This window comes from Vipera berus (genome assembly GCF_964194415.1).
Source record: "Vipera berus genome assembly, chromosome: 10".
NCBI lineage: Eukaryota > Metazoa > Chordata > Lepidosauria > Squamata > Viperidae > Vipera > Vipera berus.
In genome coordinates, this window is record NC_138213.1 from 16014667 (window position 1) to 16031451 (window position 16785).

General features: G+C 43.2%; 1 protein-coding gene across 1 annotated transcript in view; it reads right to left on the reverse strand.

Annotated features, from left to right (window-relative positions):
- The window catches only part of ESRP2 (epithelial splicing regulatory protein 2), a 58038-nt gene extending 41469 nt beyond the window's left edge, over positions 1-16569 (reverse strand). The window contains exons 1-2 of the mRNA XM_081336052.1: positions 15864-16569; positions 14732-14860 (exon numbers count right to left, since the gene is read on the reverse strand). Of these exons, the coding sequence (XP_081192178.1) occupies positions 14732-14860; positions 15864-16004 (270 nt within the window). The 5' untranslated portion in view covers positions 16005-16569. The remainder of the gene's footprint in view (positions 1-14731; positions 14861-15863) is intronic.
- Positions 16570-16785: the final 216 nt, after the last annotated feature.

The following is a 16785-nucleotide window of genomic DNA, read 5'->3' on the forward strand; positions in this document are numbered from 1 at the left end:
GCTTTGCAAAACACCATGACCCCATAATAACCGGTTCGAAAGGGCTTTGCACAAGTTACACAGAAACACATGTACACACAGGCACAAAGCCTTTGTTGTACACTCCCCTGTTTGCCGGTTGCCTGCCCCTCCCTCCACCTCCCCGCCCCCTCAAGGACAAGGCCTTGCAGCAATGTGATCTTTAGCACAGGCTCTGCGGTATTGATTGCAAAGCACCGTCCCGTCTGCCGTATTTACCCAACACTCTCCCACTCTTTGTAAGGGCAAAGCTGAGCCAGGAAGGAAGGAAGTAAACCGCGCATACGTATTGCCTTCTTTGCAAAAGCATTAGGACCCCTGCACACCTCTTCCCAAAACTCTCTAAGGATCAAGCCAGTCAAAGAAATACGGATTCAAGATCGTAGAATCATGGAATCATAGTACGATTGTGCCATTGTACCATAGTAACATAGAACCATAGTATTATAGAACTCTAGAACCCTAGAACATCGATCCATAGAACATGGAATATAGAACCATAGGGCTGGAGGTCTTCTAGTCCAACCTCCTGTTCAAGGCAGGAGACTTTAGTACCACCCCAGGTCAAATGGAGAAAGGGGAAAGTTTCAATATCTAATCAACTTAAGTTTCCACCTGCCCCGATCCAAGTAACCTACATCCTACTGAAGAGCTGGTGAGGTGGCATTTTTGCCCAAACCAAATCAGGTTTTTTAATCAAAAGGGAAGGAATCTAGCAGAGTTAGCATTCCTGCTTGGTTGGTTGTTTGTTTTTTTCTTGTTTGTTTTTTCCTGACAAAAAGCAAAAATGTCAGAGAAAACAATAGCTCTTACATTGGGATAGACTTTCCCAAGAGTTGTGGCAAATATCTGCTCGCTCCTTTTTTTTTTGTCCTCCTTCCCAAACACCATCAAATGGTTTTTGCAAAGAGTTTTGTGAGACCGTGAAAACTAGGCAGAAGGGGGGGGACACCCTTAAGTAGAGGAGGAAGAAGAAACAGGCTGCAGAACAGGTTTGTCCTGAAACGAAATTGCAACTAGTTAATCAGCTTGCCGGAATCTCAGAAAGGAAACCACACACACACCTTTCTGTTTTAAACTTTGCATCTCTACCCCCAATTCCTGCCCATTTCCTGCAGGCTTAGCTGGTAGTGAGTTAGTGGTTAGCCTTGGTTAACCACATATGGACAGGCATGGAGGTGACCCTCTTCAATTCAAGTTGTACAATCTCTTCAATCGTAGAGCCACAATCTTTAGAGAACAGCAAGTACATCTGGAATTCTCAGAGCACGTTTGGGGCAATCTCACAAAATGGCTGGTGTGTTGGAATATGAACACTTGCCAAGAATTTATAAGGAGGCCAACTAGACAGTTTCCTTCTCCTCCTCCTCCTCCTCCTTTTCTCCCAGGATACTTTCTACCAACTTGTCTGATTTCTGAGCGGGTGGGCAATCTTTCATTTGGGCTTCAGGAAATGAGAATATACACAAAGCTTTGTTGAGTGCATGAAATGAACATTAGGCTGATAATGGCTCATTGTAGCATAGCCATTTCCTTTTACTTATTTTTGATTAAAGAGTTATTTTTAAAAAATCAGGTAGGGCTTGGACCTTGGTAAATGCTAAGAGGCAAATGCAATACAATCATCTGTTCATAAGTGAGATGATTACGGCGTTCATTCACAAGCTGATGTCTCTTATAAGAACCATTAACTCAAATGCTGTCTTGCTATAACGCACCCCCCCTTTTTTATTAAGAACCAGCCTGTCTGCCATTTCAGTACCTCTGCTTTTTAATTAGTGATGTTGTAAACATTTAGTGTACACCCATTTCAAAAAATTTGAGGGAAAGATGATAAATCCTGCAAGTTAAGTAAAGAGAATTCATAATTAGAAGATTTTGTTATTTATCCTTCTTTAGCATGGAGACATATAAAGGACAAGTACTTTTGTGTGTGTGTGTCTGTGTGTCTGTGTGTGTGTGTGTGTGAGAGAGAGAGAGAGAGAGAGAGAGAGAGAGAGAGAGAGAGAGAGAGAGAGAGAGAGAGAGAGAACACAACTTTCTGCTATCTGTGAGTCTTGAAGAATGTTCAGATATTTCTAATACTTGAACCTAAAACTTTATTCCTTAGGTATACAGCTCTCCAACATCTAGCTGAAGCTACCCAATCTATCTTCTATTTTGTTTTTAATCCTATCAATTACTTAAAATTATCTCCTCTTTATAATAATAAAAACTACTCCATTTTGCTTTACTTTAGTTTTCCCAAATGCATCTGTTCCCTAAAGATAGAAACCTATAATTTCGTTGTTTTGTAAGCTGAGGATCAGTCATGACAAGCGTTGTGCTCTCATCATCCTTGAGATTCTCAGAATCCAGGTTGCAAAGTGACACCTGAGCCAAATCATTAAAACACAATTTGGATGCTTACAATCTTCTTTCGTTGGACAGACAGTATGTCTACGACTACTCTTCCACTTCAACACTATCCATTGCTACCTGATGGAACGTTCTGGTAAACTCAAAGAAAGCATGTTATTTTGTGTTGTTTGAAGACAATATCCTAATCTGGCACCTGAAGTATGTTTATCTCTTCCTTCTCCAATCCGGTCCCTTCTAGAAGTGTTCTAATTCAGTTCCTATCATCTTCAGCTGCCATGGACTCCTGCTTTCTGTGTTGTTTTTGGTGGGAATTGAAAGATGTCTTTGGAGAGACCCTACTTAACCTGTGGCATGCCAGATGTTCCTGGATCTCAACTCTCAGCAGCTGTAGAAATATCACGGGAGAGAGTTCAGAAACATCTGGAGTGCCAGTTTCCCCCTTCAGAGCTACGATCTGCTGCAGGTGCAAGGGTGAATATTAGATGAGTTGAAGTTGGAAAAACAAAAAGAGGGAACACGTGCTCAAAATGTTTTGCTATAATAAACACCACCCTCTCGCCATAGCTATGCACACCAAAATCACAAAATATGGCAACAGCACTTAGACTTATATATTGCTTCACAGTGCTTTTACAGCCCTCTCTAAGCGGTTTACAGAGTCAGAATTTCGGCCCCCCCCCAGCAATCTGGCTCCTCATTTTACCGACCTGGGAAGGATGGAAATTCTGAGTCAACCTTGACCCCTGTCAGGATCAAACTGCTGACAGTGAGCTGAATTACTGCATTCTAACCCCTGCGCCGCCACACAAATACGAACCAGTTGCCGAGCATCTGAATATTGAACACCTGATCATGGGGATGCTGCAAAGGTCATAACCCTGAAAAACGGTCAGTAGTAGTATTCCCTGTGCTCATAAGAAGCACCTTTCGCTAATGCTATGGTCACACGGGCAATGAAGCCTCAGCTTGTAATGCATGACCGAGAGCACTTTCGCCCAGCCACTCTTGAGTGTTAAGCTGTCATCCTAGTGCAGGGGTAGGCAACCTTGGCTCTTTTATGACTCGTGGACTTCAACTCCCAGAATTCCTGAGTCAGCATGGCTGGTTCAGGAATTCTGGATATTGAAGTCCACGAGTCATAAAAGAGCCAAGGTTGCCTACCCCCTGTCCTAGTGGAGTAACATACAAGGGAAAACAGTTGACACTTGCTTTGTTTTGTGTTATTAAACTCCACATCCGTCCCACGTGTACAGACACACCTCTGTATATACAGTTTAAAAACCAGAAATGGGCAATACTTGCATCAAGTCCCACTAAAAACGGTTTCAAAGTGCAAATTTTCAACAACTCCAGATGCAAAAGGGTTCAGTGGGGGAGAGCCAGGAGTCTTTTAGAGGGAGACTGGACAGCCACTGGTCTGAAATGGTATATAGGTCTTCTGCCTTGAACAGGGGATTGGACTAGAAGACTTCCAAGTCCCTCCCAGCTCTGTTATTCTCTTATTTGGTTACTTAAAAGTACAGTCTGATGACAGACAAATCAAAAGCTCACTTGCTGTGGTCGCCTTTCAAACCTACATCTTCTAATTATAATCAACTCCTATCCTTCACGGACAGCATGGCCTGTGATTGTACCGACTCTCTATGATTGTACCGACTATGATTGTACCGACTCTCTATGATTGTACCGACTATGATTGTACCAACTGTCTATGATTGTACTGACTCTCTATGATTGTACCGACTCTCTATGATTGTACCGACTCTCTATGATTGTACTGACTCTCTATGATTGTACCGACTCTATGATTGTACCAACTCTCTATGATTGTACTGACTCTCTATGATTGTACCAACTCTCTATGATTGTACTGACTAGACGTTCTGGCAGATGTAACCCTACACGTCTAGATGGCACCAGGCTTAGGAAGGAGCAAAAAGGCACTTGAGAAACAGGAATGCCGTCCAACCAACCTCTTCAATATGTTTTTACACCCCGTGTACCAACCTGAGCTCCTTTGAGGAGGCGGTAAAGAGAGGTGTTGACTGGGAAAAGGTAAGGCAGGCGTAGACCACGCCAAGCAGAAAATAAACCTATACAGCCCAGGTCCTTCAGGGATTCCACATCACAAATGGTCCCAGTAGACCAGCCTCAATCCTCAGCTCCACGATTGGGGATTTACCTTGCTTATTTATTTACTTAATTTATTTTATTTACTTTATCAATTTACCTTAATTTATTTATTTAAAACCAATAAAAAAACAGGAATGAAACAAAGATAATTATGATAGAATAACAGGCGAACAGACCAAAAACCCCCCCACCCCACATAGAAAGTACTTTAAAAAATGAAAAAAATACGACAAAGAAAAACAACCAAGTACAGGCAGTCCTCGACTTACAACAGTTCGTTTAGTGAACATTCAAAGTTACAACGGCACTGAAAAAGGAGACTTAGGATTGTTTTTTCAGAGTTGCGGCCTTTGCAGCATCCCCAGGGTCATGTGATGGCTTGGTAACTGGTTCGTATTTACAACCGTTGCTGTCTCCCAAAGTCATGTGATTCCCCTTTTGCGACCCTCTGACAAGCCAAGTCAATGGGGAAGCCAGATTCACTTTTCAACCGGGTTGGCTAACTTATCAATTGCAGTGATTCACTTAACAACTGTGGCAAGAAAGGTCGTAAAATGGGGCGAAACCCATTGAACAAATGTCTCACTTAACAACAGAAATTTTGGGCTCAATTGTGGTTGTAAGTCAAGGACCGCCTGTACGATACATCTTTATAAGAGTAAACAGTTACAATGCAAATTAAACACTGTTCAAGAACTTCTTTTTTTTAATACACTTAAATAACTAACGGTCTCTTTTAAGCTACTGTACTTGGTATAAATGACTCCTGAGATTAATGTTTCATTACGTTTGTCCAGAGAACATGGACACGAAGGCTGTTGCTAAGCACATTGATTTGTGCTTTAAATTGTAAGCCGCCCTGAGTCTTCGGAGAAGGGCGGGATATAAATGGGATTAAAAAAAAAATCCTAGGGCTGGAAGGGACCCTGGAGGTCTTCTAGTCCAACCCCCTGCTCAAAGCAGGAGACCTTACACCATTCCAGTCAAATACGTCCCATTGGTCTGCACCTACAACTCTGCCTCTTTTCTCCACTAACAGAACTTTGCAGCTGAGATGCTCACCCCCACCTACTGAGCAGTTTTTCTGCACCTAAAATCTTATTAGCTGAGCTTGAAAAGCTAAGCATGGCTGGACAACATCTGGATAGAATTACAAAGAAATACGAGGATTCTAACAAACGTTTTATTAATTTGCTTCTTTGTTCATTTCCTGCCTTTATTTTTTTTAATAACTCAAGATGGCAAACATATCTAATACCCTTTCCTCCTAATTTATATTTATTTATTGGTATTTATTATCTTTACAGGGGACGTGGTGGCTCAGTGGGTTAGGACGCTGAGCTTGTCGATCAGAAGATCAGCAGTTTGGCGGGTCGAATCCCGAGTGCCGCGTAACAGAGTGAGCGCCTGTTACTCGTCCCAGCTTCTGCCCACCTAGCAGTTCGAAAGCACGTAAAAATGCAAGTAGAAAAATAGGGACCACTACGGTGGGAAGGTAACAGCGTTCCGTGCGCCTTTGGCGTCTAGTCATGCCGGCCACATGACCACGGAGACGTCCTCGGACAAACGCTGGCTCTTCGGCTATGAAACGGAGATGAGCACCGGCCCCTAGAGTCGGAAACGACTAGCACGCATGTGCGGGGGAACCTTTACCTTTACCTTTTTATTATCTTTACAAATAACTCAAGTTGGCGAACATATCCAACACACTTCCCTCCTCCTATTTTGCCTACAACAACAGCCCTGTGAGGTAAGTTGGGCTAAGAGTGGGACTAGCCCAAAAGCACCCAGCCAGCTTTCACGGCTAAGGCAGGACTAGAACTCACCGTCTTCTGGTTTCCCGGTCAGCACTTTAAACTTTAAAAAAACAGAAGCAAAACGAAGCAAAGCACAACTCTTGGCAAGAGACACACAACGTTTTACTGTTGCCAAAGAATCACCTGGGTCCGTCCAGGTAGACAGCAGGAACCAAGCTTGATATGAAGGATTTTATTTTTATTTTTTTACTTCAAATCAGAGAAATCCTCTTCCCAAAGAAACATCTCGATGCTTTCACCCCTTCCATTCAGGATACACCATAAAACAGGGCAACCCACACCTTATTTTGAGAGATGGTGCACTTGGCTTGACAGCATAAAGCAGCCGTATCTTATATATTGAAACGTCTCCCAACGTGGACCTGACCTTACATCAACTCCTATTTTGAAACAGGTTTCCGTGTTTTCAATTATCCACCAACAGACAAGAAAATCCTCAGTGGGGATTAAAAGAACCAGGGAGAGTTAGCTGACAACATTTAAATAAAGTATACACGGTCAATAAAAAAAGCACAAGCGTCTTCACAGCCAGCTTGGAAGTTGAAGATCTCTAAATAAACATAGGCCCGTAGATAACACTAGAAAACATTTCCAACAATGCAAAATAGAGACTAGGCATTTTCTATCACTCTGCTGAGACAGATGATGCCTAGACAGACGATTGTCTAGACCAGGGGTAGGCAACCTCGGCTCTTTTATGACTCGTGGACTTCAACTCCCAGAATTCCTGAGCTGGCGTGGCTCCGCATGGAAACCTCTCCCTTTCCCCTCAGCATGGCTGGCTCAGGAATTCTGGGAGTTGAAGTCCATGAGTCATAAAAGAGCCGAGGTTGCCTACCCCTGGTCTAGACTCAGTGTGGATAGAAACAAGGAAAGGGAACCAGCCTAGAACTACCTTGCATAAATCAAACTGCTCTTGCTGCTAAGCAAAGCCTCCTTAATACATTGTCGATTTACCACGAACAACGGAGTCCAATGTTTTCAAAGCTCAGTGAGTTGTGCCCCGTTTTACGACTTTTGTGACAGTTGTTAAGCAAATCACTGCAATTGTGAAGTGAATCTGGCTTCCTCCGTTGACTCTCCTTGTAGGAAGCCAGCTAGGAAGGTTGCAAAGAGTGAGCACTGGGACTTTGCAACTGCCGTAAATACATGCCAGTCATAAATACAGTGCCAAGCGCCTGAATTGTGACCACGTGACCCTGGGGATGGTGCAACGGTCGTAAGTGTGAAAACTGGTCCTAAATCACTTGTTTGCAGTGCTTGTTGTCACTTCAACCAGTCACTGTATGGTTGTAAGTCAAGGCCTACCTATATTCCATTTAAATATGTCCTTCTATATGATAAGATAGCCTGTCATGGTTTTGACCTTCCTCGGCGTGGCTCCTTTTCAGGCTATCACTGAATAATAGTAACTCCATACAGGTTGTCCTCAACTTACAACAATGCATGAATCAACTTTTGTAAGCTACATCGCCACTGAAATAAATGACTGACAGCCCTTCTCTTGCACTGATGACCATCCTGGAACAGTCACATGATTAAAACCCATAAAATTGGCAACTGGCATAGATTCACCATGGTTCAGTGGTGGGATTCAGCCAGTTCGCACCACTTTGGCAGAACCGGCAGCTAATTTTTTGTTGCCCAGGCCCAGAACGGACTTCCGGAAGCAGCATCCACGCAGAGAACCGGTGGTTCATCTATTTGAATCCCACCACGGCCACGGTTGTAGCACCCATGTGACTGCACTTGCAACTTTCCCAAGGATTTGCTCAACAACTATAGTGGTTCCAAAAAAAGGCATAAAATCGGGGAAAGATCATTAAGAACTGCTGTGCTTAGCAATGGAAAGCGTGGACGTAAGTTGAGGTGCCCTTGTATTTCTTTCTGATAAAAACAAAGAAATGCGTTTGCAAGTCTTCGGACTGTGCATTCCCATGGATACTTTTGCCGATCTCAAGGTTCACAGTATTTCTGAAGGAGCCTGTGTGTTTACAATGCAAAGTATACAGTGTCACTCCCATTGTTCAGGTTAACTAATTCCACAAAAATCCGGCTTCGTTCACCAGGACAAAGAGCAATCTGCTAACACCCTGCAGAGGGTGGGGCTCATTTGACTGCTTTTCCTCAGTCTGCCCAAGGTCTGCTCACTTAAATCGCCGGGAGGCCCACTTTCCCTTTCTAAACCCCGGCTCGCAGGACCAGACGTGGTTATGATACATGTCATTTTTCCCCCCATCCAAAGTCATGCATTGTATTTGGTCTTTTGCGGGACCCTTGCCAAGAACAGTAACATTCCTTGAAAAGTCTGGAGTCCTTGGTGCTCTCTGAGCTTGGGGGTTTGGGTTTTTTTTTTTGGCAAACCTTTCATTCATTCTCTAACAGAGAGCAAACCATGCCCCCTTCTCGCCCTGATGATGTTACCTAGTTGGGTCATGAAATGTCTTCAAGAAAACAACCAAACTCGGAGGGCACCAAGGATCCCATCCTCCTCCTCCTCCTCCTCCTCCTCCTCCTCCTCCTCCTCCTCCTTCCTGCAAACCCCACTCCCTTCTCGCCCTGATGATGTTACCTAGTTGGGTCATGAAATGTCTTCAAGAAAACAACCAAGCTCAGAGGGCACCAAGGATGTCACTGTTCAACCCTGAGGTACAAATATTGTCTTCTATTGGTCCAGGTCGTCCTTGACTTACAACAGTTAACTTAGTGACCATTCAAAGTTTAAAAGGCTATGAAAAAAAGTGACTTATGCTTATGTCCATTTTTCACAGTTACGAACGTTGCAGCCTCCCCGTGATCGTGTAATGAAAATTCAGATGCTTGGCCAATGACTCACTTATGACAGTTGTAGCATCCCAGGGTCATGTGATCCCCTTTTGCGACCTTCTGACAAGCAAATTCAATGGGGAAGCCAGATTCACTTAACAACCAGGTTACTAATTAGTCAACTGCAGTGATTCACTTAACGGTGGCAAGAAAGGTCGTCAAATGGGGCGAAACTCACTTAACAAATGTCTCACTGAGCAACATAAATTTTGGGCTCAGTTGTGGTTGTAACAGGAGGACTACCTGTATTCCTAAAAGCTCTCCTTACTTTAGCACACTGACTTTGCACAACCTCCTTTTCAGATTTGGCAAAGGAATCCTGAAACGGTCAAGAACGTCCATTGTATTTCTGTTACAAAATAGATGGTCTTGAATCACCTTGGTGTACATATCACATTGTACCCGAAGATGCCTGGAGTTTGGTTTTGGCTTAACCAGTTCATGTGAATTCAGCAATCTGGGTTTAAAAATCATGAACCTATAGATGGAACGATTTGTGAAGCTAGTTGGCTGATTCAACAAGCTACGTTTGAGAACTTAAATGTGTGAACTCAGTCACTGTGGCCTTACAAAACAAGGGGCCAGAGAAGGCGAGCTTTCCAAGACTGCATTAACCTTTGAAGTGGGGTAGGGGGGAAGAATGATTTATGGTTTGTGATTTTCATCATGCATTAATTAGCTTATTCACTGGGGCTTCTTCTGTGCAGTACAACTTGTTTTTTTTTAAAATCGTAGCATAATTTAATTTGTGTACCCAGCCAACTGTGGCCTTTCCCATTATTCACAATTACAACAATCCGTAACTTGGTACACCAAGCAAAGGCGGGCAAATCCGCTAAGGGTGGGTAAACCTAAGTTGCAATTGGTGATAACAGGATACTGTCTAATAAAAGTATTGAACGTAATTATGCTGTGTTGCTTAAGAAGTGTGACCGAGAGGCAGAAGAACGGCAAAGTGTATTTAAGCTGCTTCAGCTGTCTTTGGTTGAAAGAAGCGGGGCAAGATCTAACTTGCAGCCAGAATACTCATTTTGGAATAATTTCCAAGCCACCAAAACTCACTGTGCCGTCTTAACTGGTTTTTCGTGAAATTTATTCAACTGGAGAGTGAAAGAATAGAAATATAACTAATGGCTCCTCCTTCTCCACCACCCCCACCAAAAAAAATACTTCAGTTTTTCCAGAGGCTTCTGTTCTCCTATAATTAAGGGTGATTCAGCTCAGCATGAAGAGAAGAAGAAGAAGAAGAAGAAGAAACAGCAGCCTTGAAACAACACAGCACATTCAGGTCTATTTTCCAGACAGATACTTGTCAAAGAAACAGCAACCTACTAACCTGGTTTACCTCCTCAGCAAACCCACTTGCAGTGATTCAAAGGAGAAGCAAAATAATAATAATAATCCCACATTCAACAAAGCTTTGCAGCTGCATTTATCTACTTTCAATTTTTTCCTCTGGTTTCCAGCTCCAAGCATGGAAAGACACATAGGAAGGAAAAGGGTTAGCAAATATTTACATTCACATGTGATTTGAACTAGGTTAGCCAAGCTATGTTAGCTATTCCTCGTGTTCATAACAACACACAGAGAAGGAGCAACGTTATTCTGCAAGGACGTCAGAAAGAAAAGTACCAAGCGTAATTCATACATTGTTCTAAGCCAGAACAGACGAATCACGTGGTATACTACCAAGCATGCAATCCAACTTCCTAAAAATCTAGGTCAGCCTTCTTGAACCTAGATGATTAAGATTTACTGGATTGGATTTGTACAGCTGTCCATCTCATATGCACGTATAATAAAACAATCTATAAAAACCACTACAAGCAATACATTTAAATTAAAAAGAGGATGAAAAACAAGATGGCGGAAAAGCATACAAAAGAACAGTCAGTTAACAATAAAGGAGAACACTCGTAGCTCAGGGTTGAAATGAGGGGTCTTTGATGCTCTCTGAGCTTGGTTGTTTTCTTGCAGACGTTTCATTACCCAGCTAGGTAACATCATCAGTGCTAATCCTGATAGCCCTGATGATGTTACCTAGTTTGGGTCATGAAACGTCTGCAAGAAAACAACCAAACTCAGAGAGCACCAAGGACCTGTCATATTCAATTAATTACCATATAAACATCTAGCTGGCTTTATTGTAACATGAGAGCCCTAGGCCAGATGAAAGAGGCATGTTTTAAAGGCCAGATTGGCATCTCCACTATGCTACTGGGGAATTAGGAAAAATATCATCTGGCACTATCCAGTCCTCAGCTTAATTTGCTTTTGTTCTATTTTAATACAGCAAGTTCCAGCCCCTGTAAAGAGTAAAGTTACTAGATTAGCATAAAACCTGGATTATCACAGAGATGGTTTCGGTGGAACATATGGAGTTACCAAGAATTGTTTGGGAAAAATGGGTGAGAAGAAGACAATTTGTTGGGGGCAATTAAGCTGACTTTGTAATAATGCCACTTGGGGGCCCCCCGAAAGCCCTAATAAGCAGGCATATACATAGAATGAAGGCTATTGCTAAGCACATTGATTTGTGCTTAGATTGTAAGCCGCCCTGAGTCTTCGGAGAAGGGCGGGATATAAATGGGATTAAAATAAATAAATAAATAAATAAATAAATAAATTTCATGTAGAATCTATACAGAATGTGGAATAACAGAGTTGGAAGGGGCCTTGGAGGTCTTCTAGTCCTACCCCCTGCTCAAGCAGGAAATCTGTATCTTTTCAGATATCTCTGTCGTCTCTTCTTGAAAACCTCCAGTGATGGAGCATTCACAACTTCTAAAGGCAAGCTTTGAATTCAAGACAGCAATCCACATGTCAGATTTCCAGGAAAACGGAAGAAAAGAGGATCCCGATCACAAAGAAATATACCCATTTGCCAACTTCTTAACGATCATCTTGCATTTTTCCTATCATTCAGTTTACCAAAAGAGAATTTGCTTTTAATTTTTTTTTCAAAGTAGAAAACTATTTCAGAGAAACTATCCAAGAAAAGAAGGCAGGAGATTTGCATCTATTTAATTCTAAAGTAGCCAGAAGGTCTTGAATGGTTGGGGTCTTTTGGGGGGGGGGTTCTGTCGATTGGAAGGTCGGCAGTTTGGCGGGTCGAATCCCGAGTGCCGCGTAGCAGAGTGAGCGCCTGTTACTCGTCCCAGCTTCTGCCAACCTAGCAGTTCGAAAGCCCGTAAAAATGCAAGTAGAAAAATAGGGACCACTACGGTGGGAAGGTAACAGCGTTCCGTGCGCTTTTGGCATCTAGTCATGCCGACCACATGACCACGGAGACGTCCTCGGACAAGCGCTGGCTCTTCGGCTTTGAAACGGAGATGAGCACCGGCTCCTAGAGTCGGAAACGACTAGCACGCGTGTGCGGGGGAACCTTTACCTTTACAATCTTCTCTTCAATGATGAGAAGCACCCAGGAAGGGACATCTTCCAGGAGCTTTTGGGTAAGAAAACAGCCATCTCTGCAAGGAGAGCCTTGTCTTTGAGAAATTACTGCACAATTATTGGGCAAGTTCCCTTGAGGAATTCAGACAAACGGTGAAGAGCTGGGTCAAGAATTGGACTGAGAATTTTAAAATCTATGCTTAGTTCCAAGGGTGGTGGGTTTTTTGGAGGGGTTAGGTTACTGCTCACAGAGACTTCAGAAAGCCCAATTTATGCACTGGAATTTGCCTTCAGTGTCAGGAATCAGCTATAGGTCAACAAGGAGCCAGACAGATACAGATAGTCCTCTAGTTTAAACCATTCATTTAGTGCAGGGGTCTTCAAACTTGGCCCTTTTATGACTTGTGGACCTCAACTCCCAGAATTCCTCAGCCAGGCACGTGTGCCTGGCTGAGGAATTCTGGCAGTTGAAGTCCACAGGTCATAAAAGGGCCAAGTTTGAAGACCCCTGGGCTTAAGGGATGGGAAACAGCTACTCACTCCTGGGAAAGCAGGAAGTGTGAACAAGAATTTTGGAATAGCCTTTGCCTTGATTCAATTTGGGGACAGAGAGAACCTTTGTCAGCTCCTGAAATTCTGCTATTCAATGCCACATCAATAGAGTAAAATTTTGGAAATCCACCTGGTCTCTTTTTCCTAATCTGGCCTACCTTGAAAGGCTGGCATCATTAAAAGAAAAGAGATTGAATCAAACTGACACTATTAAAATGTGTTGAACTTAATGAAGCATTTCCCGTATGCTTTGGGATCCCACCAGGCTCAAGGTTGACTCAGCCTTCCATCCTTCCGAGGTAGGTAAAATGAGGACCCAGATTGTTGGGGGCAATTAAGCTGACTTTGTAACAATGCCGTTTGGGGTGTGTGTGAAAGCCCTAACAAGCAGGCATATACATAGAATGAAGGCTACTGCTAAGTTTGTAAGCCGCCCTGAGTCTTCGGAGAAGGGCGGGATATAAATGTAATAAAAATAAAAAAATAAAATAAAAATAAATATCTTGCTGTGGTCTGGCTCCTATACAACTTTGCTGCAGAACAGCAGTCTCCAATCTTTCTGGCACCAGGGACTGGTTTGAGAAGAAAAATACTTCCCAAGACTGGGGGCAGGGGGAAGGAGAGGATGGTTTTGTGTGCAACCTAGTTGAAGCGTTACTTGCTTGCCTGCCACGGTTCCTAACAGGCCACACAACAGTACTGGTCCGTGACCCAGGGGTTGAAGGACCCCTGCTGCACAAAAGGATGCTAAATTTCTGTTACACATTTCAGAAGTTTATTACAATCCTTGAAAGCTTTCAAACCAAACTGCCACACAACTCATCTAAAAAATTTCCAAGTGAATTCGCACATGCAGATTGGTCACTGTGTTCAACGTTAAGCAACTAATATATTCATCTATATCTAAATGGGTCAACGTGAACTTGCTAACCGAAAGTTCCAGTCATAGTCATTCTTAGCAATGACTCTTAGGACATTTATGTTTTTAAAATAGTTCATACACTGGTTTACATTCACACAATACCAAGCCAGGATTTTCAATAATAACAACAACAAAAAAATTCTCTGGACACGTCATAGAGGTGTGGTTGACAGGTAACACAAAGAGTTGGTACATATCAGGTAGACACCAAAGAGACACTCCCTCGGATGATGAAAGACTGGGCACATGATGGTAAACTAGTAATTTATAGTGAAGGTGAGATGTTTTAACTACGGACTGTCCTCACACTGGCACTTTCTAGCTGTACCAACTTCTAGCATTCGTCACCGGTCAACTAAACACTATCGACAGTGATCATTCCACACAACTAAGCTAGGCTTGATTTAACCCCGTTTACTGAATAAATGTCAAGTTGGCTACATTCACAAACCCTGGCTTAACTGCAGTTCAGATTGGCTGCAAACCCCAAGGTGGGGTTCAAAAGAACTCAGCCACTGCAGGCCCCATCCAATGTGGCCGCACACGTGGCAGATGGTGCCAGCCAGCCTTGGTGCAAAACAAACATGCTTTACTTGGCAGGGGTGAACAACTGCAGTTGCTTGACAATTTTCAAAGCGAAAGTCTCCTCTTTGCTTGATTGCATCATTTGGAACCCTGCTCCCTGCATTCACAAGTTAACCCTCACCTGTTGGAGAACCCGATCCAGAGGCTCTGCTTTGGCCAGGCTTTCGGGGGTTAACCCTGTCAGTTCTCGGCAAGGCTCGCTGAGTTCCAGATTGTCTGCCTTCACCAGGCATTTGTGCAGCGTCCCTACCTGAAAATGTTTAACAAAGAGAGCAGAGGGAAAGGGGGAGGGGAAAAAAAAAGTAAAACTCCAGGAACTGGATGGAGCGACTGTAAAAAATAATGTGTATTAAAGGGAGACTAGAATCACAGCTGGCTCCATTGAAATTGGAAGGGATGGCTAATTTCGCAAACATCCCATCTCAGTTACCCCCTGGCGTTGCCTTCAAACAGATTCACAGCCTTCCCATAAAAATATAGATATTTTTAAGAGACCCGGCTGCAAGTCTTGCATCATTCTAGTGGGGAAAAAAGAATCAGATGATCCCATCAGAATGGACTCGATTTAGGGATCCCCGGGGCAGCCCTTGACCCTCCCTCTGTTTTCTTTTCAAATTATTCATCTGAAATTCACTTTGGGGTGGGGGAGGGGGCGAGGAAGAAAGTAAACATAGGGATTGGACCTAGTTCTTCTTTTGGGTTGCATAAAAACAGATTTTCCTCCCAGTCCAGTTTAATTCCCGTATCAAGCGACAGGTTTCCCAAGCAAACATGCAGTCCTGATTTCAAACCCAGAAACAAAAAGGTACATATCCAATATCCCAAACATGATTAAAAGGTCAGTTTTTACAAGAAGTCTTTAGAGTCTCTAAAACATGAAAATGTTTCTACTGACCGAGAAGAAGGGGATTTAATTCTTTAATAATCTGGATTTTTGTAATCTGGATTTGGCTCTCCTCGTCAATTTCAAGGGAAAATTTGAACTGAGCTTTAATTAATTGCACCCTGGTCCAAACTTAAATAGTTTTTCCCTGCTTTCTCCCATCCCACCAGCCCCCACCACCCCCAAGCCAAGTTTGGGGGAGAAGAGCAAAGCTTATTCCAGCCCTGTTTGCTCAGACAGAAATCCCAGTAGGATGGGCTGAAATGAGAGAGAAGAGAGATGTCGGTTAAACGCCTTCACCTCTTTTTCCTTTTTCTTCCTCTCTTTTGCAAATTGCCCAACAGTGTATGAAGAGTTTGGGAAGTCATACCTTCTTGCTGGGAAGATCCACAACTTGCCACACCAACAGAATTAGTTCCCTCTCATCGGACCCCAGCTTAGCCCCATTTCCACCAGCGGTTGCCCCAAACAAGACCACCAAACAGTCACTGTGCGGAGAAGAAGCCATCATGACCACAGAGGGGGGGGAACAGCTACAATCAAAAGCAGAGGTAAAGGGGAGGGGGGGGAAAGGAGGAAGAGAGAAGGAAGAGAGAGAGAAAAAAAATAAAAAATAAAAAAGGAGAGAGAAAGAGAGAAAAAAGTGTAAAACAAGCCAAACACAAAAACTTACAAATAAAGGGCACCCCTTTCCCCAAGTGATCAAAAGGAAGAGATAAAAAGGACACTCTGAGAAAAGCCAGAACTATGGGGAAGGGGAACAGGGTGAAGGTAGCTAAGATTCAAATAACATCTAATAAAGGGGGAAAAAAAGTGTTATCTATTTGCCTTTGTACCTGGATTTTAGGCGAACTCTTTCTCCCCAGGTCTAACTGGGGGATAAAATTTAACAAGCAGTCCGTTTGTCTCCCTCTGACATCATGGCAGGAACCCAGCCTAGGTTTAAACTAAAAAAAAATCTTTTTTTTTCCTAGCTCTCTTTTTCCTAAGTTACCTGCCCCTCGGTGGAAGCACATGACCTGAGTCAATTTCCCAACAGGCGAGGCCATTGGGCCTGCAGGAAAGGTAGAGGTGGGAGCTGGAATAAAATCCACGCCCAGCTGCATCTACCTGATTGGGTTTGTCTTATGTTTGGTTGGAGAGGGAGGGAGACAGAGAGATCAGGAAGAAAACTCCCTTTCTCAATTTTAACTTTAATTTCAGGAAGCGCCTTAACCTGTTCTGATTTTTTTTTCTCCCTCCCTGTCTCTCTCTCTCTCTCTCTCTCTATTTCAGGAGTCCTTTAGCAGCAG